Raw genomic sequence first — 27958 nt, forward strand, 5'->3', positions numbered from 1 at the left:
CCCCGTAATTTTTTTTTTTAGAGGTTCGAGATTGACGGTTAATCCGAAAGTCGGTTAATATATATATATATATATATATATATATATATATATATATATATATATATATATATATATATATATATATATATATATATATATACTGTAGACAGGTAGGCACACCCAATAAACATGACATGACTTACAGCCTAACATAATGTTTGTTTATGTCTTCATACTCAGTACCGCTTGCGGTAACACCACATATGACCATAAGAATCTCTTAGTATTACTATTTCACAAAAATTTATCTCAAATTCCTTTACAACTAAAAACCTGGAACGTCAAAGTGGCATTTAAAAACTCATGCACTGTAAAACAAATGTTAATCAAGAACTCCCCCAACAATACAGGTGGCTGCATTTACAAGGTTCCTTGCAAGGAATGTAATATGTTTTACTTAGGCCAGACAGGTAAAGATCTTGTAACTAGACTTAAACAAAATAAAATAGTGTTAGGACAGGTCAGGAATCCAATGCTCTGTTTGTTCATTTGAGAGAAAATAAGCATTGCATTGATTGGGATAATGCCTCCTCAATATTACCTTATAATTCAATTGACAGTAGGAACATTATAGAATCCAGTCTCATTAAATATACCGCATCCGTCAACACCAATTTGAGTAATGGTATGTACAAACTGGATAATTTCGTAATTAAGAAGATTTGTAACCAAGTGAGAAGGTTGGGTCATCTTACCCTCTGACCTGACTACCGACTGCTGCGGTGCTTATGAAGATTAGTAGGGTCACTGCCTAGTGACCGGACCATTGTGGACACTCACTGTGTAGGGCTTGTTTGAATGAAGTAGGCCATGTTAGAATTGAGTAGGATTGTGGGGTTTCGTGATGTTGTCTCACACTCAGGATGGGTTGGAGAAAGGAAACTCACAATGTGCTCTCTGTATACATATTGTATTGGATCTACAGTGCAGCTTGGTGCTGGGAAGTGGCAGCGTGGTAGTTAGAAGAAGGGCAGCTCAGGGCGAGGTGAGGTCTTCTATAGCGGGGGTAGGCGTGGCTTGATAGTTGACCTCCGCTTTGTTAGGCGGCACTAGAGGCCGACCTTAGACCACGAGGCGTTGGCTGGGGAATTCGAAGAGGGGTCGGCTAGTCAGCGACAAACGGCACTTGTAGTTGTAGGGGAGATATCCATGTTCTAGGCCTGTTAACTGTAAGGTTCTGTCGAAGTTAACTAGGCTGGAATGTTTATATTTTATTGGGTATTAGTAACAAAACCCAAGTTGTCTGTTATCCATTTATTCAGGAACAACTAAGACAATTCCAAAGTGTAAATCAACCTTACCTTATCACTGTAACTATGAGTGTTAAGAGAAGGACGGAGGCTATGTAAATAGACCTGCTTAAAGACGTCCTTTCTATGTGAGGTGTTGAGGGAGAGTTCTATGAGTAGTGACTTCTATCAAGGGAGAACGGAATAGGCTCGTTTCCCTCCCTTGAGGGAAGATGGAGCCATCCACGAGGGCTCTCAAGTAACATTTTCCTCTCGTGAGTACTAACAAACTACTGCCCGCTTGGGGTGCCCAGAAAGCCGGCTACAAATGCCTTTACCTCAGCATAAAATGACGCTGCATCCCATAGGCCCACCCTATCACGTGCACAGACCATGTCACCCCATAGCTAGTGGAAAGTTACAGGTAATGAATCAGTATATAAATCAAATGTAATTAACCCATTTATATAATTCTTCTGTTTATGAAACAGGGGCCATTACATCCACTACAGGATCTTTGAGTATTAAATAGAGCATTAAAATAATGATTAGTGTTATAATTAAATGAGACCTATTAAAATAGTGTACTAATGTTTAAGAGGGAATAAAGCAACGTTTATCAACAGTTAAAGATAAGCAGGCATATGATACATTTCCGGCAGAGGCAGGAGAGTAGAGGTCTGGGATTCCCAGATTCATAAGTTATTTATCATCTTCAGGCTTAACAGATTAGAAAAATACCCTGCCATATTTGTGTCATACGTGAATTTAACCAGCAAATTGCATTTTCAAATCTATGGGCGTGGCCAAGGGTGCCTAAAGTTCCATTGATCCCGAGATGCCTTAAGTTCAGTTGATCCCCGGAGTGCTTCAAGTTCAGTTGATTTTCTGGGATGCCTAAAGTTCAATTGATCCGCTGGGGTGCTTATAGTTCAGTTGATCTCTTAGGGTGTCTAAAATTCAATTGATCCCAGGGTGCCTAATGTTCAGTTAATCCCTGTGGGGCGCCTAACGTTCAGTTGATCCCACGGGGTGCCTAAAATCCAGTTGATTCCTTATGGATTTAAAAGTTCACTCAGTTTCTCGCAGAATGCCAAACAACGATCAATTGAGCCTCCGGGTGCCAAAAGTTTAGTTGATTCTAAGGGTGCGTTAACGTTTAAGTTCTTTTCAGACTTTTTTTTTGTAATCGTATTCATAAATGTGTCATGTAAGCAGGTTGATAAATAAATACTAGTGTTTTAATCCATTAAATGAGCCCTAAATTATAAATACACAAGGAAGTTGGGAAGAATATTTTTCACAAATGTTCTGCACTATAAGAATATTTGAAAGGTCATTGATCTTTGTCATTTAACTTGGTTTGCCTTCCATTGCTGTTACATAGAGTAAAATCATATAATGCTAATTATAGTTTAATCTGACAAAAATACTAGATGAGGAAACCTAGAATCCCGTTTTTAGGCAATGGACCATATACTGTATATGTAAAATAAGATGTTGTCTTCATCAACAAGTATCATATAATTGAAGGACTGGAAGGTTTTCTTTTCTTTGAAAGTGAGAAAGAGCGAGCATAGGTTAGGTCCCAGAAAGGAAGGATATGACGATATGTGACACAAACATTTCCGCTCCCCGCTGATAACACCGTTTTCTCTTAAGACTATCATACACATTTTCTATAACGCCCTATTAAGTATATAGAACAAAATCGTATGTAGATTTCCAGATTATTTACTCATATTTTAAATCTGTACATTATATACAGATTTTACAAATTTCTACTAATTATCGTCCTAAATCTTAAAAAGTCCTCTCAGTGATTTATTGTTACCATCATAATACAATATTTAAACAATAGAAATATATCTGAAAATTAATAAACTTAGTCATATAAACAGGTTAATGACATCAGCCTACAACATAATACAAGTTTATAATACAGTTAAACAAATGCATCAAGTGAGTGAGAGGAACAAGTTGTCCCGGGATGTTTTGAAGTAGTCAGCCAGACAGCCGAGCGCGGCGCTGTTATCAGTTGTGTCTGGTTGATTATTTTGGTTCTTGGGGTGAGGGCTGAAGTCGTGATATATGATTTCAAAGTGACTTAACCCTAGCCAAATGTGATTTATAGGCTAAGTGCAGAAACTCATGTAGGCCATATGTAAGGTTTCATAAGGTAGCCACAGGTGTTCAAGCTTTCTGGGTGGGAGGGAGAGAGAGATAGTAGTGGCTCCCTGAACTTTGATCTGGTCGGAAGGCATTCCAACAAGGTAAACCAACGATTTGATTGATTATACCTTAATGGCCACTGACATGGCTATTCCAGGTATGCATTGTGGTTAATTTTATACCAATGAAATGTTAGACAAAGGCTCATATTGATTAATATAATGTACAACTTGAAAGCAAGTTTCCTACATGCATCTACAAATACTGAACAGTCATTGTATAGTCAGAATAAATATAATGGCTATGTAAAATACATCAAACGTTGCAATATACAAAACTCCATAGTATTTTATTTCATCTCATACGAAATTGAGAAGTTAATTTATACTGCATGTAGTAGAGTAGGAGAATTAGAAGTAGAGTACATTTAATTCATGTTCTTGTACCAAGTGAAATAATACTTAATATATCTTTGGTAAGTAGATGATTTAAGCCTGCCTCAGCTTTTTATGATTATTTTTACAATTTTATAATGTAATTTTATGTACTTTAATTATTTCGCAGTGGATACAGGTACGGAAGCCGTGCACAAAAAATCTGACTAGATACAGATACAGCAGCCGTATTGACAGACTGTGTTGTTAATGGTTAGGTTAAATTAGGGGTAAAATTTCACTTGTTGCCACCCAAAGAATATTGGGAATTTCATGGTTGCAGTCAATAGTTTAGACAATTCTTAAGACACTTTTCGTCTATAACGTTTCTTTCGCAAATGACCTAACCTAACTTGGGTCTCCATCCCCCCCCCCCCTCCGGCATATGTAAGTCGTTTCGAGGGAAATATCAATGTATAAAGTGCCTTAGAATTTTTTAAACTATTGATTGCAATCATAAAATTCTCAAAATTCTTTGGGTGGTAACAAGTGCAATAATACAAAGTTAGGTTGGGTTGGGTTGGGTTGGGTTTGGTTAGGTTACTCAGAAGGCCATCTTAGTAACTCATTTTCTAGTCTGCCCACCACACACATATGCATTAGGCTGCCATACCAATAGCCATCAACTTTTTGCATACAGCTGCTGTACCTACGTATATCCTGTGCCAAAAACTAACCTAATGTTTTTTTTTTAATATCTTGCCTTATTTTATATCAAATTGTTCAAAAAGAAACTAACCTCGACTAATCAGAGTGAAAGCCTGACAAACAGCGGAAGTAAGTAAGGATAAGGATACGTGATGGGAAAAATATAAACTCCAGATAATAAAATTTTAGAACTCGTTGAAGGTTATTGGTGATTACTCTTGCCAACCAAAATGGCACATCAGGCCTGGTTAAAACTATTTTTTTTAAATGTTAATGCTCGTCAGTGTTACTATATATCCATTTGTACAAACTTTCATACTTGTATTTGTGTGTGGTATTCTGACTTTTTAATTCTATGGAGCAGGATTAATTCATATGCAGTATTTACTGTACCATATCTTTATTTAGGTACAGTATTCATAAGGCGGGACAAATTTATTTCAGGTACAGTATTCATAAAGCCCGACAACCTTATTTCAGTTAAGGTAGAGCAGACGGTTAGCACCAGAAATAATTTATGGATTGAATCAAAATTTCTGGAGATAGTATTTGCATGATACTCAACGCAAAAATGGAAATGAGAATGTATAGAACCTTATCTAACCAACCTTATCTAACCAACCTAACCTAAGAAACCTACCTAACCTTACCTGACCAAAGAAATCTACCTAACTTCCTAGCCGGGGGACTCCGCCCCCTGGACCCCTTGGCTTATTAATCGGAAAGAACTTAATTTGATATCTGGTACTAGTGGAAGCAACTACTGTATCCTAAAGTGGCATGGTGAATTTTTTCTTTTTCATTGTTTTTTTACGTCGGAGTACTAACGCCTATGGCAGTGAAACATATTTCTTCTTCAATGTCAATTCTCTGCTGCATTTTGAAAACTTTTACAATCAAAGACAAAAGTTGTGTCGCGGTTTTGGCCGAAGATTAAATATAACTCGTGAAACTTTATGAGAGCCCGGGCCTACCACAAGGCAGAGCACACCACAAGTTTAGCCTTTCAGCATATGTTTTCACCAAATTTCACGACACAACATTTGTCTGTCATTGTACATCTTGCCTACTAGTCAATGTTGGCAGATGAACTCTTGGAAGCAGTCTTCATCCTCGAAGAATACAGATAACTTGTGATACTATACCGAACACGATGTGATACGGACGCCATTGAAAAACAATATGGCTTCTCCCTCAGTCCTGCTCCTTGAAGAACAAAAAGTATGCAAACATACAATTCACTTAGTAAGCAATGCTACTTGTAAGGTATTGAAAATGAATAAAATTCCATAATATGGGTTTCGTTCCCCAAAATCTGATCATCATATAAAAATTGAATAGGTTTAAGAACCTATTGCGTGGAAAGAAAAAAAGGGATTTGTGCAGGTCATAGACACATGACTGGATAATGAAGGCAAAAAAAAAAAGAAGATATTCAAGCCCATATTTATGGTACGTAGTACTAAAACCCCTGATATGAGGCTCCATCGTTTATTGATGATTTACGAGACTGGAATCGGAATTTATTTGTTTATGATTCAACGACAATTCATGTCGGCAGAATATTAACAGTATAAAGCACATAGATACTTGATTTAAGTGTCATAATAATTTTTTTTTTTTTTACTGTGGTTTTACCCTGCAATTTCCCTCATACTTCATGTCCTGCTCACTATGGGTGATATATGATCGTAGATAGAGAAAAGGAAAACAAACTTGTATTTAAAATAAAAAGTTGCCGTATCAAATTTATTAGTTAATACCTGTAGTGGTATCATCCAGTGAACTGGAAAATATGAATGAAATCTCTAAATGCGTTCGGGTGCTAACCACCTGCCCCTCATATACCCTTGGAGTATTTCCGTAATGTCATTGTTATGCAGTACAGTACAGTATATGTAAATACTGTATATACTTTGCATATTTTCGTATTTGTTCGGATTTGTGTGATTATGCTACCATATTGAAATGAGGTGAATTGGTTATGCTTGAAACATTAGGCTGAAGCTAATTGTATGGACAAATCTTGTCACATATCGTGATGGCTGAGAATTGAATGATTCTTGAGAAAAATAACTTTAATTTAGTCAATTTGACCAAGGACAGCTGACAAAGCTATGAGAGGCTTGTTTCCAGTAGAGCCTTAATGTCAGCAGCATCTGGAGTTCTTAAGGCCAGGCTGTACTGTACTAGCCAAACCCAGTGTTGCTTAACTTCGCTTAACTTAATCAAGGGAGAAACAAGGTATTGAGCATAATTCCTCAGCTGTCGGTGAAACACTTAATAAGTATACTGTATCTGGCATCTTGTATAATAACTTATGATTTCATCCCACCCTGTAGAGCTAAATAATTACCTTGTAGAAACACTTAGGGAAAAATACTATGCATAAACATATGTATGAAAGTTTTTGCTAATGGACATTAACTAATACTGATGATCATTGACTAAATATCAATTACTATTACACTATACTACTATAATCTTGGTTGTCACCAAGCACTAGCCAATGAAGGTTGAGGTTCTGAAATTCAGGTATTTCAGCCGATCAATGGTGATACAGTATGTCTCATCTTTCCCACTCAGTTGCATCCAGCCTCAATCCTGAATGTGATTATGTGTGTGACATTTTTGTGACTATTCTTTAATCTTTTTCAGTCATTATTAAATTAAGCAAACTTTGAACAATGCTGCAGTCCAGTTGACATTTTTGTGAACCAAGTTATATTTTGCCCCAGTTTTCACACTACAGGCATTATTAATCAGTCTGAGGGTTGATGGCCACAGTCCTCCACTCTAAACGTTTTCAGGCTGTTTTTACTGTACCAATCCTCCAAGATTTTGTATCTCTCTGGGGACCCAGTTTTTAATTTCATTCAACCATCCAATTCTCTGCTTTCCCCTGGTCCTCCTGGCCTCAACTTTGCCCATAAATATTTCTGTTAATAACCCCTTCATCCTGAAATATATGACTAAAGTATTAATTTTTCTTTTTCTGCACATTTTGATGTATTTCTTGAAGTTTATGCTTATCTTCGTACTTCATTTGTTTTCTTGTCAGTGTTGCTTATTCTTAAAATTCGCCCATAACACTACATTTCAAAGGTCAACAACCTCTTTCTGGTGTCTGCTGAGTGTCCAATCATCTGACCCATACAATAGTTCTTGCCATATAAAGCCTTTCAGCAGCCTTTTTCTCAAATTGGTGTTAATGTCCCTATTCATTTGGTCTTTTAAATTATTCTTTTTTAAAAAAAATTTCCCATACATCTACCATCAGTTAATTCTATTTCCCAAATACAAAATCTTTTCCATTTGTTTAAGTTCCCTGTTGCCTACCATAATTTTCATTTCAGGATTTATTTTTAATTTGGAAACAACCCTTATGTACTTTCGTCTTTACAGCATTAACTCTTAATACTGTTCACTTTATTTCAAATCTCGTCCAATTTCTCGTAAGTACAGTACTGTACAGTTTTAAGATTATTACTGATTTCACTTATTACATTTACAGTATTATTGGCTCATGATCATTGTGTACCTGGTATTCCAAATTTTTTAATTAAGATGAGGTTTGGGAAAATTTCTTCCAATTTATGTAAAACTGATTTCCGAATTTTTTTTTAGGAAAGAAACCCTTTCGTAAATCAGGGGATGTTTTTATTAACAAACAAACTAACCAGTTAGGATGAACACTTGTCAACCGTGAGAAAGACTGCACAAGCATATTTTTTCTGTTTGTCAGAGGATATTTGTGTTGTAGTGTACTAGTACATAACAATAATTTGAGATTGTATTTATTTTTTTACTAATTACAGTACATTCTTTTTGCAGGTTTTGACACACTCAAGATATGACAGAAGAAGATGAAATCACACTTCTTTAGGAAGTTTGGCAAAATTTGAAACTTAATGCAGCAGTGAACAGATTGGACAGTTTTAGTGGAGTGTGATTCAATGGAAACTTTTTAAGTGAACACTACTGAAGTGACTTAAAAGTTTGTATATACTGTATACAATACAGTAGACATAAATATACTGGTACTGTAACTGTATGCAGTATATATAGTAGTATACAATATTGTAGCTACTGTACTGAATATTATGCAGTAGTGTACAGTAATGTGTTTAAACATCATTGTGAAGATCATATCAGCAGTATAATGCTTGGAAATTGCTGAACATTTATATCAGTTACAGAAATGTAATATTTAGTATACAGGTATTGTGTGAGTGTTTGTTGTCTCCAGATTGATATGCAAAACATTGCCAACCCATTTCATAGTTTATGTACATGTGCTGTTTATTATGCATCAGAAATATCAAGAGTAACATTTGAAAACTAGAATACATGCTTGTATTTTGAAACACTCTGAATACCAAGTAAGACCTAGTTCAATAAAAATATGTGCCTGTGACACTTATAAGCATTGTATTAAACTCAGCAAAGCTTATGTCTGATAGCTTTCAGTGGTTTGCATAATACTTTACTGAAACATAGAGATCAATCAGACCCACAGCAATCATGCAGGCAACATCAGAGACTGTGTATATATATGTGGCTCGTCAGAGTTATAGAGGGTCAGGAAATAATGACCCGAGTATGGAAGTGGATGATATAATACACGTGTCGTCAGAGTTTCTACACCGACAGAATATCAACAAAGACAAGCCAGATGGATGGCTCTATGGCGTCAATATGCGTACTGGCCAAGAAGGCTACTTCCCAGGTGAGTTCTTTTTAACAAGTAACTTATTAAAGATTGTTGAATCTAAAGAAAAACTAAGAATCAATAAACTTAACTTCAGTATACATAACATCCTATTAAACACAACTCTTTTGTTTTTTTACTGTGATATTAACCACAGAAATATCTGTAACTGGTACAGTACTGTCACACTATGACGCTGTAACCGGTGACGACAACCGCCACTACAAAGAATATCAATCCCTGACTCGATCTCAACAGCTTATATACATGAGACTGCACCTAGGGTACAGGTACCTATGGGAGTACATTGGCAACCCTGAGCCTCACCGCACTGTTTGTAAACTTTGTGGCCAACCCGACTCTCACACCCTCTCTCACTACATCCTCACTTGCCCTATGACCTCCTCCTACAGGTCCCCAGCCGTTACCAACACCTCTTCCCTCCCAGACCAGATATCCCTCCTCCTAGTCACAGGCCTGGCATTTGACATTATTAGGGACCTGCCACTCTTTGCCATAAACAGATAAAATGTACCAGGAACTTTCCCCCCACACACTCATCATTCTCTCACTTTATGTAACTTGACAAAATCTATGACCCTTCAGGCTTTTACGCCTTTAATGTACGAGTCATAAAGGCAAGTATGAACTTTTCATACTTCCCTGTTGGGCGCTGTAAACGCTTCTGCGCTTCACCTTGCACAGGATGTAAGGGGGTGCCCAATAAACAAGCCCCCTCGGGGGCAAATCTGAAATCTGGTACAGTACTGTATGTGAATGTCAACACAACACAATACTGTACTGTACCATCCTGGCTCCCACCTTATTACTGACACCTTCATGACAGTGTCCACATTGCTGTACTGTTGGTGATGTGACCTAAGATAAAATTTAGGGGAGCACAAGGTTGTGGAGGTACTGTTTTCCTCATAAGGTAACACAACAGAGCCCTGACACAGGCTTTTAATAATATAATAATATGAGAGCTTGTCAAATTATTCATGATTTACAGGTTAACTTTTGGCAGACTGACTTTTGAGCACAATCTAACTTTGGTATGCTTCAGACAGCTCTTAGACAGTTACAGCAAGCAAAGCTTTCTTTGTATCGAAATATTGGCTTAACTATGTACAGGTATGGTAGTTTTCATATGTGAGTATAATTTTCTAGTATAATGTGTAAATACAGTAATAAATAGAAGTCATTAAAATCTATTTTCCCCCAAATTTCTTATGCTGCAAAACTTTCTCTGGCAGGAGCATAGTATATCAGAGTACATAGAGCAGCGATTTTCAACCAATGTGCTGTAGGTGTGCCGCGGGAGTTTAAATAACATTTGGAGAGCATTTAAAAAATAGTATTTGGATACATTTTGACATTACTGGTACTTTTATGGATCGCATTAAACTCCTTTTTTTTTCAATGCTGCAATAAATAAACAAATGTGTTGTTCATTAAAAGCCCAAATGGCAGTTTTAAATTCTCTCCTTAATTCCGTAGTGTAGATCTGCCGATCAAATCTATCCTTAAATACTGATGGTGTGCGTCGACCATTTTAGCGCCTGGCTCACTGTGCCGTGAGATGAAAAAGGTTGAAAATCACTGACATAGAGTAATGTAACTATAGTGAAAGAAATTCGAAACTTGTCTAATTTGAAAATGTGACTTGAATGGAAGTACAATACTGTATGTGAAAATTGTCTTTAACTCATGGTGACTTCGGAGAGCTCAAGGTTGCGTGATATAAAATTTTTACGGTAATGGCATTATGCATGGTACTGATAATGAAATAATTTTGAAAAATTTGTAATCTACAGCTTAGGGGGCGAAACAAGAACATGCATATTGTGTACAGGTGCTTTGTTAAATTTGTTTTGCTGTAAAATACAGTAGGCTAGCATGTTATTTTCACATGATACAAATTTCTTGAAAAATTTTCCCTTCACTCTTCTTCCCCTTTTGACCAATACGGTGCAGTACAGTATACTCTCAATTTAACAGAATCCAACATAACAAACTCTCGATTTGGCGGAAATAATTTTTCAGTTATTTTTTGCTCGATTTAGTGAACTACTGTAGTTCGCTAAATCAAGATTAAATACGTTAATACACTTACGGAGACATCTCAGACTCATGATATGTACATAGAAACATTAGAAACATTATTCATGGCTTACCTTAAACTCGGGGGTTTGGTATTTGTTTTAAATTTTTTCTATTATTTCCAAACTTTTTTCCAATTGATAGCTGCACTCTTTTGATTTTCTCCCCCACACCACTTCCTTTCTGAGACTTCTGAGAGACTTTCTGCATGATGTCTAAGCACAGTAATTTGTAGACCGAGAGGTGGCAGTGAACAACACACGTGGTGGCGGCAGGACACAGACTGAACGGATGTAAACAAACCCCATGCACCAAGTGGCAGAATTTAACGAACTCACGCTCGATTTGAGGAACTAGTTTGCTAAATTGAGCGAAAATAATGGAAATCGATTTAGCGGATATTTTGATTTATTGGAAAGTGGTGCCTTAACGTAGTTTGTTAAATCGAGAAAATACTGTATACAGTCTCCTCGACTTATGGCGGGGTTCCGTCCCGACGACCAGGTCGTAAGGCGAAAATAATGCATAGAAATTCTAAAATGGGTGTCTCTTTTTCTTCTCAGCACCACGAGAACTCTCACTTTTACGCTTGCCAGCCATTTGAAAGGGAATTACAAACGAAAATTTTGTCAGTACACAGCTCGAGCACTAACGTCGGGACTTGAAAATACGTAATTCGAAAAATATTTATACGACCATGGGGGTCGTATGTCCGGGTTGTTGTAAGTCGAGGAGTACCTGTATGTAATTTTGGTACTACAGATTTTTGCCCAATATTTTTTCTGATTTCAATGATATTCAAAGTGACCCCCAGACTGTCTGGTCAGGCTCTTAGCAGGTACAGCCATTGAATTAACACTGTTGTCCAAAGTCACCCCATCTCTGGGGTGACTTCAGACACCTATAAATCTTCTCTTCACGTGTGGAGAGCCCATTAGTTCTTGCACCAAAAGCATACTTAACATATGCTTTTAGCTTTCAAACTTAAACTGCTGCTGAAAAAAAACTCAGACACTGTCCGAAGTGTACTTTTTATTTTTTATTTTATCTTCTGATGGAGCAAAGTAGATGCACATGAGTGGCTTCTGAATGGCATTGTTACTGACAAATGACCAATATTCCAGTTAGACTTATGATAGCATGGACAAGAAAAATCGTGAGAATGCATAATTTAGCTGTAATAAAAGGTGAAAATGTGTCCAATACAGACAATCCTCACAATACAAAAGGGATGCAATCTTCAGAATCTTTGTGAAATGTGAAAAATCATATATTAGTACAGTAGTGAAAGAGATTTTTCCATACTATACTACTGTAGTGTTATAACTGTAACATACCTTACACAACCAGAACTAACCAAATTAATAGAAATGACATACTGTATAGTACTACGTACTGTACTTACCAGCACCTCGGTAAGTCACTTCGGACCATCACTAAATGTCTAGTTAAATAAATACAGTACTGTACAATATTGAGTATCATGAATACTGAACATTATACCAGAAAAAAAAATTAAGATATTGCAGGGGATGATTTTGACTCATTTGCAGTACCAGGTACTGTATTGATTATCTCTCCAGAAACTACTCTTGTGTTTCCTTTGCCAGGGCCCCCCACCCAGAGCCTAGCAGGGGGCTAAGGATAGATTTTTGGGATGGGTCTTCCAGTAGTCCCTCAAAGCATACCTACTACTACTTTGCTGTCACTCGGAATCGAGTACAGGTATGATGATCATCCAGCTATGATACAATGATATGAGTTATTAAGGATGTCACCTAGGTTGGTGAGTTCTGAGGTGATTAAAGAGGCCGAAATGGGACCGGCAGGGTCGATCACAGATGTTGCACATGTGGGGGAGGGGGCTACATCTAGTGCGAGAGGGGCGGTGGCAGCGCCTTTCCGGCATTGGTGCTTGTCTGCCTCGTTATGCAGTCGGGCTAACTCGAAAGTATTGACACCTTCTTTTATGGTGCTCCTCCAAGCGTTACGGTGTTGAGTAATCGTCTTGCAGGTGAGGGGGTCGATTTGGCACTTTTTCCGGTTTATCTTAAGACTGTCCTTATACCTTTTCAGTTGCCTGCCAGCATTATGTTTACTATTTGTGAGGTGACTGTAAAGTATCTGCTTTGGCAGTCTTCTGTCGTCCATGCGAGTAACATGGCCAGTCCAGCATAGTTGTTCGTGGATAATGGTAACCTCGATGCTTCTATAGTTGGTGTCAGTAAGAATACTGGCATTTGTTCTCTTGTCTTCCCAGCGAACTCGGAGGATGGAACATAGACTACGTTAATGAAAGTTTTCAAGTGCCTTGATTTGCCTCCTGTATGTGACCCATGTCTTGCTGCCATATAGCAGGGTGGGGAGGACCATTGCTCGATATACGTGTAACTTTGTAGATAATTTCAGCTCCCTACAACTGAAGACACGGTTTCGGAGTCTGCCAAAGGCTTGAGATGCACATCTGATCCGATGCTGAATCTCTTCATCGATGTCCGCGGTGTGGTGGTGGACAGGTGGGAGCCGAGATACCGAAAGTGGGTAACATTAGTGAGTGTAGTACCGTTAAGCTGGATGGATGGTGGTGTGGCTGAACCAGGGACAGGCTGAAAGAGAATCTGAGTATTACGTACATTCATATCAAGGCCGAAGTGTGCATACTCATCTGCATAGATGTTCAGGATCTCCTGTAGGTCGTGTTCAGTGTGAGCGACAAATATGAGGTCATCTGCATATTGAAGCTCAGTAATGGAAGCTGCCGACACCTTTGTTCCTGCCTGGAGTCGTCTTATGTTGAAAAGACTCTTCATCTGGTAGTCGATGTCCACACCGCTGGCTAAATTTGTGGAAAGGAGAGTTGGTGCCAGTACACACCCTTGTTTAACCCCCATTTGGATGGGGAAGAAACTCAGACTAGGTGCCATTGTGCAGGACACTCCTGTTCATGCCATTGTGGAATTGCCTCACAATGGCGATGAATTTTGGTGGGCAGCCAAAATGGCTGAGGATCCACCAGAGGGCTTCCCTGTTGAACGAGTCAAAGGCCTTGGTTAGGTCGATGAAAGCCATATACAGGTCAAGATGCTGTTCTCTGCACTTTTCCTGTCTCTGATGGGCAGCAAAGATCATGTCAGTGGTGCCACAAGATTCTGGGAGGAAGTTTTCCGCCTCAGGAAGAAGTCTGTTTAGGAGAACTCGGGCGATAATCTTGCCAGCTACAGACAGTTGCCACAGTCTGACCGGTGTCCCTTGTTCTTATAAATATTGACGATGGAGGCGTCTTTAAGAGCTTGGGGGATTTCCTAATTTTCCCATATATTTTCCAGGAGAATATATGGGTGAGCAGAGTGGATCCTCAAAAGGGCTGCTCAGGACCAGCTTGCACTGCTGCCTAGATCCCAATGCATAAACGACCATCTTATCTGTGCCGCCCATGTGCAGAGTTGTGACTAGAGATTCCCGGCAGTCATCATTGCCCGTCCCCGTCACTACTCGTCTGTCGCCATAGGACTTTTGGGTGGTCTCTCACCCTCGTAGTAGTGTATATCATCTATTATGTCGTATACATGTACTGTACTGAATTTGGTTTCATACTTTTAAATGTTGATTTTCAAAACATACCAATACATTATTAATATTGTCATCGGAATATCAATTGCCAATACAGGTACTCCTCCACTTACGACCACCCGGACATACCACCGCCGCAGTCGTATAAAATATTTTTCAAATTACATATTTTCGAGTTCCGACGTTAGTGATCGCGCTGTGTACTGACAAAATTTTCGTTTGTAATTCCCTTTAAAATGGATGGCAAGCGTAAAAGTGAAAGTTCTCGTGGCGCTGAGAAGAAAAAGAGACACCCATTTTAGATTTTATATGTACTGTATTACTTTTGCATTTTCGACTTACGACCTGGTCATTGGTCCCTAACCCCGCCGTAAGTCGAGGACTGACTGTACTGTACAGTGTCTATCATTTAAGCACTTTCAGTGTTAATCATTGAAGGAATGCCCTGTACAGATATACAGTACTGTACTGTTTCTGCTCATGGATATTGAATATAAATTAAATTTGGTATTCCATCAAAAAGTTTTTCATAAATGCCGTGTTATTTAATGAAAATGAATTACTGTACCTAATTGGTGAAAACAATTACAGATATACAATATATCATTTGCAAACAGTACACTTTACTGTATTAGCCTACATGTTACCACCCTTCAAGTTTCTCACTCATTAGCTACCGGTATGGGAAAACTACTTATTTTGAACTAAGATGCTGTAAATAAATATATGCAGCAATGATTACATTTTGAAATGTTGCCAAAAACTGAAATACCTGTACTGTACCTGTATTAATTAACATAAGATAAACATTTGAAATATTTTGACCTTTATACAACAGTGATGCCTCAGAACGTTGCTATAATGTTAAAAAAAAAAGTGTAACAAAGGGAAAATGCATTACAGAAAATGTATCGCCTTTTGTATTTATGGTTTATTAAAAATTACCTTTGCACAGGACATAAGTCAGAACTAGGATAACATTTTGTTATTGTACCATAACTTCTAGTGCTATAAGTTATACAGTATTCAGTATGTGAAATAAAATCTTCTTATACAATAACTCATGAGAATTATTTAAATTTATGCTAAATTACAACATGATTGTACTGTATTATCATATGCTGTACTGTTTTATTTATTTATTTTTATCCAGATTAAGATAGAGGCTATAACTTCCATTGCTAATTGTGTGTGTTTATCTCTTTCTAGTCTGTATATGTATCTATTCTTATCTTTTGGTAAATAGGGGGGCCACTTTGAGGATGGGAGCCTGGGGTTAATTGTCCCAGCCACCCCCGAGCCCTTTACAGGGGAAATGACACTTGTGTCAACACTTAAGTATCATATGATGATGTGAAAAAAAATTGAAGAAAAAATTAACTTGGGGTTTTTGTTCATACTGTACCTCATAACAAAGTAAGAATACAAATGGTGATATCCCCTTTAGCTGGAATAATTGGTGAAGAGCTGTTCCAGGAGAGAGTTTTCCAGATATGGAGACAAATTTTCTCATTCCCCCCAAAATTGCACATCCTCAGAATTTTTCCGGGTTTCTGTATTGGGAAAGTTTTTTGAGACTAAACTACACATCTTGCATGGACAGACACAGAGCTATATTTACTTATGGAAACACCACTGTACAGTACTTGTACAATACTGTACAGGGTATATGTAAATACTAACAAAATACCATAATGTATACAGTACTACTACTGTAGCTACTGTACTATACAATACAGTACTCTCCAGCAAATGCTGTCATTTTGAGCCTTTAATGCAGGTAGGCCAAATGGTGGTAGCATGGCTCGAGGGTTAAGACACGAGGTATACTGTAATACTGGGACCAAGTTGTGAGAAAAGCAAAGGTGAATACTATAAGAGAATGATACCCCCAGCATACAACAAAAATGGTTTATTATAATGAAGCTAGACTTATGACTACTTTCAGGAACAAACAACTATAAGGATCGATTCCCTAGCTCCACTCATGTTGTACTTTCAACTAGGTACATTTTCCACTTACACCATTACTTGGTGCACCCTTTAAAAATCACACAACACTATAATCTTATGTATATATAGCACATTTGAGCACCATCAATACAGGTTACATGAGGACTGTAGCTCTTATAGTAACAGGACTCTAGCAATAGCACCACAAGAAGTAAAGTGACGACCCTCATAATATTGCTGACTCCAAACACCCATACAACTGAGGAGATTACATACATGGATACTCGGACAAATAATACACCCATACAACTGAGGAGATTACATACATGGATACTCGGACAAATAATACACCCATACAACTGAGGAGATTACATACATGGATATTCGGACAAATAATACACCCATACAACTGAGGAGATTACATACATGGATATTCGGACAAATAATACACCCAATAAGTAGGTCTACTTAGTGGTGGACTCATTCATAACAATGCTATGAGCTGGTTGTGTTTGCTCCACAAGTGAGATCATGGGTGGACAGCGAACACAGTCTGGCCACCTCCTCTGAGTGGCTGGCTGTGAGCTGATGACTTAGCTCACCACAACCGTGGTAATGGCGCTATCCGATCTCAGTGGTTTTCATCCATCTCCAATACTAGGGTTGGAGGTCGTCCAAGCATACAACAACCACTCTTGGTCTATCAGGTATCTGTTTCACAGAAAAGTCGGGGTGTAAGTCAGAGTTGACACGAATGTCATAACGTTTTTAGTAAGCTGATTGCGCCTGAACACTTTACTAAACACAAAACGCATCAAAGTTATGTTACTGGATCACTGGCATATTCAAACAAAACAATTAAGTCAAATCACTTAATAGGACTGGGGGACACGGAATACTAACATGCCTGTTTCACAGAAAATTCGGGGCTTAAGTGAGTGTGAGAGTCAGAGAGTTTGTCTTCCTCTCAACGTTCACAACACTGAGTTACCAATTTGGACTTTCACAGATATAATCATCAGACTCCTTTATTGTGCACATCATTTTGTGAAAATTAGGCTACTAGCTTATATTAACTTTCTAAGATTAACTTTTCAAACTAAACTGTGCCCGTGTTCTCAAAAGGCAAGAATTAAACTGATGTCAAGTACTCAGATTGGCAGTACATTGTGGGTGGAGCTTATAACTGAGAGGCACTGCGAGCTAGCTGTTAGATCTTGAAGATAAGAAGGCTGACATATCCCCTCAGGAATAGTAATTACTTTCTAAAATACAAAACTGATCACAATTTCAATACAAACATCAGATCCTCTGAAGATTGGGAATCAAAATGATCTAATTTCAATGGCAATCTGGAGACTCGGGGTATCCCTAGGGACGATGTCATGATATGTCATTTCTTACAGTAGACTACACTGACTTATTTGCCAATATTATTAACAGTAAACACAGTTGAAGCATTAAAAATCACTCACAAGGAATCTTGAATATTTCATCTGTGCTCATACATATCTCATGTAATGCAATATAATTGTGTTCTCTCTCAATTTCGAATCTCTGAACACGATGTGAGGTATTAAGAAATATCAGAGTTTCTGAGGGAATCCTTAAGAGAAAACAAAGGACTCAGGCCTCCTGCAGCGGGGAGAGAACGTACTTCTCAACTGGGGAACTCAACAGTTTCACGTTTTGTGGGTGGTGTAGCATAATATGAATAATTAAGTAACAGACTAGCCACGCTATTGTGACCATGACAGTAGTGTCTGTGAAGGATTGGAGTGTACCGGTGCTTAGTACAGGAAAAATTTCAGGAAATAAAATTATAACAGCAAAACAGGAATTAATTATATTATACTGTACAAGATAACAGTAATAATATATTGCTTTGTTTGGTGCAAATTTTTGTTTTAGGGTTTATAACACGGCAGATAACTGAAAAATTTGCACTCGGCCTCAGAGCGTTTGAACTTTATTCTTGAAGGAGGCATCAGGGGACCCCTTGATGGACTGGGGCCGTAGGCGGTGTCTTCTAGTCCACCTATACCTAGGGCCGGCCCTGATGGGACGATAACTAAATAACAGTACAGTACTATTATGGTACATGTACTAAATAATTCCTCTTGCTTGATATGCTCCATGGACTTATTTTAATTGTGATAGTGTTAGCATCAATGAAACGTACAACTCAACTTATTTCGGTACTGTACCAGTATGTACAGTGAATAGACATAAAGTACTGCATTTTGGATCTCGGTGTAGGTTAAGTAATGATGAGGATATGAGTATATGTGTATGTGGAGCCCTACACAGTACAGTACTCTACTGTATTTGTACTTCTTGTCATTACCCTTTTGGGTTGCCATTTACTCTTGTCTTTTGTCACACTCCCTCAATCACAGGTAATTTTCCTCCTTTCATTAAGGTTTCTATATCTCTTGATTGAACCCACTCAGAGGTAGGAGAGGGATATTCAGTCTGAAGATAACATAATTTTTCACTCAAAATGAAAAAGAATTTGATAATTTGTGTACTATGTATGAGTAATACAGTGGGCTAAAAATGTTAATCCATTATTTTTTATTTTTTTTTTTATATAGAATAGGCATATCATTATGAGGACCTAGAGTTGGTATTTGATAATGTTAAATACTGTACATTTTACAGGTACAGGGGCCCCCCAAATTCGGGGGGGGTTAGGTTCTCAAAATGGCCACGAATCACCAAATCTGCAAATACCATTTGCTGACGAGGGGGTGGGGTTACATTTTTACTTGTGTACAAAGAAATGTATATTCCCTTTATGTGTTTGCCGTTAGGATTATTATTTCTTTTAGCTGCATTGTATATATGTGTGTGTGTAGACACACACAAAACATACAAATAAATAATAATGGGAAAATACTCACAAATAATGAGAAACAGGTTTATTAAAAATGTGAGTCTACCCTCAAATCCGTGCTTTATTAAAAAAGTAATAAAGCACGGACTTGAGGATAGACTGTCACATTTGTAGTAAATTTGTTTCTGATTATTTGTGAGTATTTTCCCATTTTTATTTATTTGTATGTGTTTTGTGTGTGTCTACACACACACACACACACACACACACACATATTTACAATACAGATAACGGAAATTACTGTCTCAAGAACGAATGGCTCCCTGTCCCACCCGTGAAAATGCCGGCAACTTTAAAACTACCCACAGACATTCTTGGGTACATCCACAGCGTCATCTGCGAATAATAGTGCAAAATAAAAATGTGCGAATTTGGGGGGCCTCCTGTACTGCACAGTATTTGGCTTTTTTACATTTTTTTTCTTTGTTAAGAAACTTAAGGATGATTTCCTGTGGTGTTTTTCAAACCACACTGATTGATGCATTATTCTATGCTTAAATTATTTATTTTTTATTTATTTTATTTTTTCCCCAGGATATTTCTTGTTGCCAAATGGAACTCAGATCAGAACAATGACCCCACGCCGTCGGCCCCCACCCCTTCCTGATGGAAAAGCACCCATCAATGATAAACAAGTAAGCTGACAGATAATTATGTGTACTGTATATCTTTCAAGCTGAACCCACTATTTCCAGTTGTTTAAAAATTACTGTATATTTTAAAGTACAGTATAAAATATTCATGTCTATCATTGAAAAGTAGCTACACTACTTATTCTAATCTAGTAAGAAGTCAGTTGTAAGTTTGTATCACCTGCAGACCTCCCTGCATTCTTTTATTACTTTCTAGCTTCCTAATCTACTATTAAATGAGAAGGCAGAGTTAACAATCTTCAAAGTCCTCTATCTTGTTTGTAACCTGGTCTTGATTATATATCATGTTTTTGTGTTTGTTTTGGGGGAATAAAATACAGTGAAAAATGACTTACATTGTCAAGCCAGCCTTAGACAATGAACTAACACCATATGAACACTTGGGTTCACTTTTACGAATCCCCAATTGAACTAAAATGGGACTCCAAACCTTTCCCTTTGTTCCATGCCAATTTAGGATCTTACTCTGAGGAGTCTAGGGATTAGGATGGTAATACTTGTCATTCTGTCATTTCTTCAGCCATTAAGTTTTCCTCAGTCCTTAATGTATGGATTATAGAACTTCACAAATAAGCTATGAGACCTATATCAGTTTAGGAATTGGAAGAGACTATTATATGTAATATACTATAGGAATAGCCGTGTGTCTGTCTGTCTGCCTGTCTGTTCTGGGCAGCCGAAACGGCACAATCGTTTTTCATCAAACTTGGTGGAAAAATCGCAAAAAATTCGTAAAGTGGAACATACCTGGTCCCATGTCGATGTTTTTTTAGGAAGGCATTAAATAACCATTTTATTTACGCTGAAAAACAATGTACGCTGTCAGCCGGACGGCGGTTGCGTGCTAGCCAAGTGCGAGCGTTCGAACTTTCACGCCTTGGTAAACTGTACCACTGGACTTGCCACCGGGCACGAAGGGACCACTATCACTTGTGTCATACTAAGAAGGAAACCCTCTAGTGGAGGAATCAAACAATTAAACTTATGCATCCCATAGCATCATAGCCTAGACTTGCATGCTCTTTAGCCAGATATTATACAAACAACTTAGGTCAAAGCATTCACATTCAAGGACGTACTGTTTATGGAATATCCAGACATCCCTTTAAGAGTATACTTGATCTGTGCTGTTAATTATGTCAGTGTTAGTAGCTTATTGTCATATTAAATTGAGTATTTTAATGTTTACTCTTGTATCCCATGTACAGGGGGTCCCCGACTTACGAACTCCTGCCGATACGAACGGGATTAAATTTGAAATTTACAGTATTTTATTTACCTGATGATTTATTTTTACTTTCATTTACTGTATTTTGTCATTCTGCTTCTTTTGTCTTAAATTAAGTGATTTTAGATTTATATAAGAACTTAAACTATGATATAGTGGGATTTTAAACATTGTTTGATCATTCCTGTTCTCTTGCATGTAGGGAGAGAGATATGGCATATCAAGTTATGAAACTATCTCCTATTACCCACTCCTCTTTCATTACTTCTAGGAATCCTTGTAAGGTTATTCTTCGTAGGACCAAGCGGAATTTTATAAAAAGAAAGACTGCTAACCTGACAAACTCTTCTTCTAGTAAATCCTTCTGGTCCTTCACCAAAAACATCTGTAATAACTTCTGTACTACCTCTTTCCATCTGCTCTTCCAACCTGATAACTCTTAGCCAACTCTCCCCCTGATAAAGCCAATCTCTTTGGCACCTTATTGTTCTCTAACTCCACCTTAGACGATTCTAACTCTATCCCTCCTACTCCTCCTCCGACTGAATCTAAGGACTTTCCTGTAATCTCCACTCGTAGGGTTGCTGGTGTGTTATCCAGGTTGGATGTATGTAAGACACATGGACCGGACGGAATACTCCCTCGTGTTCTGAGGGAGTTTGCTGAAGTTCTGGCCACTGTGCTTGCTCGCCTTTTATGCCTTTGCCTCAAAACCCAAACTTTTCCTTCTTCTTGGAAGCATGCCTCGGTTCAGCCTAACCGAAAGAAGGGTGACTATTCCAATCCCTCTTAACTATTGCCCCATTGCCCTAACTTCATCCCTTTCTAAGATTTTCGAAACTATCTTAAACTTTTATTTTCCCCGTCACCTTGAATGCCTTTCTCTTTTGTCGGATCACCAGTATGGCTTATAAAATAAAATTTTATTAATAATTGTTACTGTGCTATCAATAATGATTCCACATAAAATGAAACACTGAAAGTGAATAAATAAATCACAACACTGATTGTGTACTGTACTTGTAGTAAGCTTACTGGAGTTTTATCCATGTATGACTTGCCCAGGGCTTATACTTCTCTTGTATTACTCAGTTCATGAAAGATAAAAATTGCTGGCGATAGCACATACTGTATCCCAAATGAATTCATAAAAGAATCCTTCATTCTTGTCCAGGATGTATTTATGCTTAGTTATAATAATAATTACTAAAACTTGTACAGTAGCTAAAACAACTCTGTGCTAGTGGCGGTCGATATGCTCCGAAATTTTACGTGTGACTAGTGACAGCCCTCGTATACCAAAAATTTATCGTACATGATCTCATATTGTTTCCCACAAAGTATGCACAGATAGTTGGTTTAGATACTGTATATTGCAGCATTAGTAGCTTGTGTGCTGATTGGCCAGGTATTGCAATGGTTATAAATCATTCTCACTTTGTGTTGATAAGGAGTCAGCAGTTGTCATTGTTGATAAATACATAATGAGCACAGCCCAGAAATGCTCGTTTATTGGGATTTGGCTTTTAATCACTGAAAACTATTTGTTGACATTAATGTTGGAATTTAGGGCCAATTGCAAGAACATCTGCGGTGTACACCATACTGTGGTAGCCCCATGGTCGGTTTGCAAGAAGCACTGGGCTAAAAAAAAAAAATACCCGGTATCTACGATTCGTTATTGGAAAGTGGGAGATTTCCGTGGTACTTGCACCACCGCCCGATGACCGCTATGATGGAACTATATTTTGAAACCTAAAGAAAAAATAGAATTGGATGCACATAAATTGTATAAATCTGCAAAGGGTTAATATTTTTTTTTTAAGATGTCTTCCATATAGAACAGCACATGAAGAATTTTATTGTTCTTTTTAAAAGAATTCCATGTTTGTGTAGGAACATCCGCCAGCCTCTACTTGCCTCATCGCCGTTTATATCCTCCAAATTCTCCTAACCATCATAAAAGGTAAGCCTTTAAGATATCTAATCCAAATAATTTATTAGTAGGAATGTATGGAAATCAAATTAAGCTTAAAAAAGGCACATATGGTCTATTTGAAGAGTGGTGAGAACTACTCCATCTGGGATGGTGAATGACGTCCCTTATCAGAAATAATATCAACCCAATTTTCGTAATGAGCGCAATTAATAATTGCCCAACACTACCAAAATAAATAATGCATTAGTATGATTACTTAGGTGCCTAAATTTCATATTTTAATGAGTCCTAATATGCCAGGTAACCAGTAACAGGTAATTCCCAGGCATGTTTCATTTGTGTATCAGTTTAACCACAATTTGTTACTGTTTTTTTTTTAATTCCGTAAGTGACTCAATGTATTGAAAGAAAGAACCACCTTACCACCTTTTGTGCACCATTTGGAGTGGTGTTAATAATTCACTTTGCCATTGACAGTGGTACAGTAGAATCAAGTGAGATATATTGGCTTTGTATGTCCATGATTCCAAAAAAATTTAAATATGTCTTCCAAAATAAATGAAATTGATGGTATTATCTTTTCTGTCATCCAGGGAATTTTAGGATTTAAGTTGACTGATGTTTTCCAGTTAGGTTAAGTTAGGTAGGTTATGTTAACATTTTGATGTAGAACATTAAAATTTTAAAGGGCCTTTCTTTTTTTTTCAATGAATTTCTCCCCCAAAAAAGGATCAAAGTTTTGGAATCACAATAAAAATCTGCATTAGGAAAAAAAAATTTTTTTTTTTAGTGTGTTCCATGTCAAGCCAAACAAATCTGAGTTTCAATTGGAATTTTTTTTTTTATTAACAGACAAAATTACCCACAATATGTAGGTGTTGGAAACTTATAAATATTAACCCCTCATAAATAAAGATGTTTCAGAATTTGCAAATTTAGCTAACACAATATTAATACCTTTATTTTCACTTACAGGTGGAGATAAAGCTGACTATTCACCTTTCACCAATACTGAAGAAATAAATCTTGGTATCATGATTGCTGGGGAATTTTTCCAGTTCCTGGGAAGATTCTGGAATTTGCTACCTAACCTAACCTCGGAATTGGTTCCCAGACTCGGAACAGGAAAATTTGGAGACTTTCCGTATAATCCCCAAATTATTCATAGACCAGAATAAAAAATCAGTGTCTGGAATTTTAAGAGCATATGCATTGGAGAAATCATAACATATGCCTTACCGTATATCTCGGCCTACAAGACGGAATTTGAAAAAAAACAAATCAGCCCAAAGTTAGGGGGTCGTCTTAAGCACCAGCGATAAAATTCTTACCTCTTAAATATTGCGGTTTAGCGTGTCAAGAGTGGTGATGGAAACATGGTAAACCACTCACAAGGTCCTACCACTAATTATTTTATACTGAAACTTACGTTTTGGAAGCTGGATTAAAATGAAGATTACCGGTATATTAAAATATAAAAATGTATTATAAACCAGTCTAACATACCGTAAAAGAACAATATACCCCGGTAATAAACACAGCAGCTATCATCATCCCCCCCCCACCCCCATTTGCCAGTGACAAGAAAGGGAAAGTGACCTTGACTGTGACCGCCTGTGGCTATTTTTAGCCGTCCTTGTGTTCGGAGGTGTCAGTAATGCATATGTGTATATTTACTGATCATAATACTTATCTCCTATAAATAATTGATTTAAATTTTATTTTTTTACAAAGAATATTTAGTAAATGACTGCGTTAATTCTTGAAACTACCGACAGTGGTAAATTTAGGATGAGAATGATGAACAGAAGTCACGTCATGGATTCGGAGTTTGGTCCTTAATGATCACCATAAATTTCTGGTCAACTTCACCTACCAGGTATAATGGTAGCCTACCTTTTTCGCGAAACAAGTATATAAATTAAAGAAAATACTTGCAGTGTGTTTAATGTATTACAGTATATTATAAATAAATAAATAAACAAATAAATCGGCAAATCTATTTCAAGTAAATGGAAATATTTTACTCACACCAACATTAGTTCCAGTTAAATAACTGACGCTTAAGTGAGTCACTAGTGTACACCAGCTGGTAAAATTTGATGTCAATACTTGAAGTGAATTGGCATTATTTTAAATAACCAACCATAAATAAATGGAAAAAAGATCAGAGGTGAGAAACATCACATTGTATGTATGTTGTGTTGTCAAAGGAAGAGAAACAATTGAAACTCTGCTATTGTGTGTAAATGAGGCAGAAAGATAAATCAACAACCTAAGATTTGGTCACAATTTTTGTGATGCCATATGGAAGTAGGGTCTACCATTAGACAATACTGTACATTGTGCTTCCAATATCTTCCCAGGCATTAGAATCTCCCTGCTTGGTAGCTGCCTAAAACTTTTCGTAATATTACTTTGATACAACATGATAAATTAGACAAACAATGAAAATAAACAAACAAAAGTTATTTACCAAGACACCTCTGAGAACAGAGGGATGGAGGGGGATGGGAAGGAGGTGGAGATAAGACGGCTATTTATAGCCTGTCTTTGTGTAGGAAGTCGACCACACTAGAAATAATTCATTTAAAATTTATATTTTTTACATAGAATATTCAGCCAGAGCCGAACTTTCACTTAACACGGGTTTTTTCCACATATACGCGCAGTGTCCGGCTCCAGACGCTATTTTTAGATTCGCCCCACCTGCCTGCCTGCCTGTTTTAGCTCATAAAATTCATACAAATTACCCGGCCAGAATATAATTTACATTGCTGGAATCTTTATAATATGATGATCATTTTGAATATAAACATCATAGATTTTGCACTAGACATACAAATTTTAGATATAATGTTTACTCTGAGTAAATATGTTATTTTTTGTGCAAAATGACATTTGTATTCAAAATATTCCTGGTCTTACAAGGAATCCAGCAATGTCAATTATATTATCCTAACTTTAGTTTGAGGAATTATTTATTACTAAAAAGGTAAATATTCTGGTTTTCCCACACATCTGGTAGGGAGGGTTGGTGGGAGGTGGGGGGGAGGGAGGGACCGACCGACCATCTGTTATTGTGTGAAGAATATTTTTTTTTATTATTAACTGAAATATTTGTTTTAGCTCATAAAATTCATACAAATTACCCGGTCAGAATATAATTTACATTGCTGGAATTCTTACAATTTGATGATCATTTTGAATATAAACATCATAGATTTTGCATTAGACATGCAAATTTTAGATATAATGTTTACTCTGAGTAAATATGTTATCTTTTGTGCAAAATATATGACATTTATATTAAAAATATTCCTGGTCTTACAAGGAATCCAGCAATGTCAATTATATTATCCTAACTAGTTTGAGGTATTATTTATTAAAATTTAACGGTTTCCCCCCAAAATTTCTCAGAGAGGGAAGAGCCAGGGAGTGTAGTGTGAGAAGAGGGGGAGGGAGTTGAGTCCATTATTTGAATGGACATTAACTTGGCGACTGTATTTCTCTATTTCTCTAAAGTATTAATTGTGTGCATGTACCATCATAAAATTAAGATGTTATTTTTACTAGAACATAGGTATTGTGTCGGAAAAAGTAGAGTTTGGGGGTCTGGTCAGTCTCTATTGGAATTAATCCCATATGTTCTGTTGTTCACTTAACGCGGTTTTCACTTAACACGGTACCCTGTGGGTTCAATTGACCGCGTTAAGCGGGGTACTACTGTATATATATATATGTAATAAATATATGTAGTAAGTATGTACACTAATCTTTTTCACTCAAATCCTAATGAAACACTTGTATTAGAATACTGTAGCTGGTTGAAGCAAGCTTATAAATTAAAGAAAATACTTGCAGTGTGTTTAATATATTACAGTACAGTCGGCCCTTAACATACGCGGGGGTTACGTAACAGAGATACCCGTGGATGTTAAAAATCCACGTATATGTGCTGCCCACCCCCCAGAAAAAAAAACCTGGTCCCCCCATGTCCTTATTTACTGTATATACCTGTGTGTAGTTCAAGTTTTTAAGACCAAATTATTTGGCAAAAAATTGGGGGTCGACATCTAAACGGGTAATAGTTTCGTTAGGTTGAAAAATATTTACTAGTAACTACAAGTAAACAATGGAAACGACGCACCACCAGCTGTGAGTGTCGGTACAGTTGCTAGGGCAGATCTCTTGCGTCATCATAGCAAGCCCAAGTAGCCAAATGCATGGTATGGTATGCACAGGACGATGTAAAACATAAAGTATTCATTTTTTAAAGTTTATAGATACTGTACATAAATTTTTGTTCATTACATTTGAAACATCAATCTTTGTTAATTAAATTTGAAACAAAAGAAAACTACGATACCGTATTTC

The 27958-nt window shown here is 37.2% G+C and overlaps 1 protein-coding gene across 1 annotated transcript in view; it reads left to right on the forward strand.

Annotated features, from left to right (window-relative positions):
- The first annotated feature begins 3281 nt into the window (after nt 1-3281).
- LOC121864288 (phosphatidylinositol 3-kinase regulatory subunit alpha-like) overlaps nt 3282-27958 on the forward strand; it is a 93504-nt gene continuing 68827 nt past the window's right edge. The window contains exons 1-3 of the mRNA XM_042363375.1: nt 3282-3340; nt 8360-9254; nt 20296-20396. Of these exons, the coding sequence (XP_042219309.1) occupies nt 9050-9254; nt 20296-20396 (306 nt within the window). The 5' untranslated portion in view covers nt 3282-3340; nt 8360-9049. The remainder of the gene's footprint in view (nt 3341-8359; nt 9255-20295; nt 20397-27958) is intronic.

This window comes from Homarus americanus, unplaced genomic scaffold (genome assembly GCF_018991925.1).
Source record: "Homarus americanus isolate GMGI-L3 unplaced genomic scaffold, GMGI_Hamer_2.0 scaffold26351, whole genome shotgun sequence".
Classification (NCBI taxonomy): Eukaryota; Metazoa; Arthropoda; class Malacostraca; order Decapoda; family Nephropidae; genus Homarus; species Homarus americanus.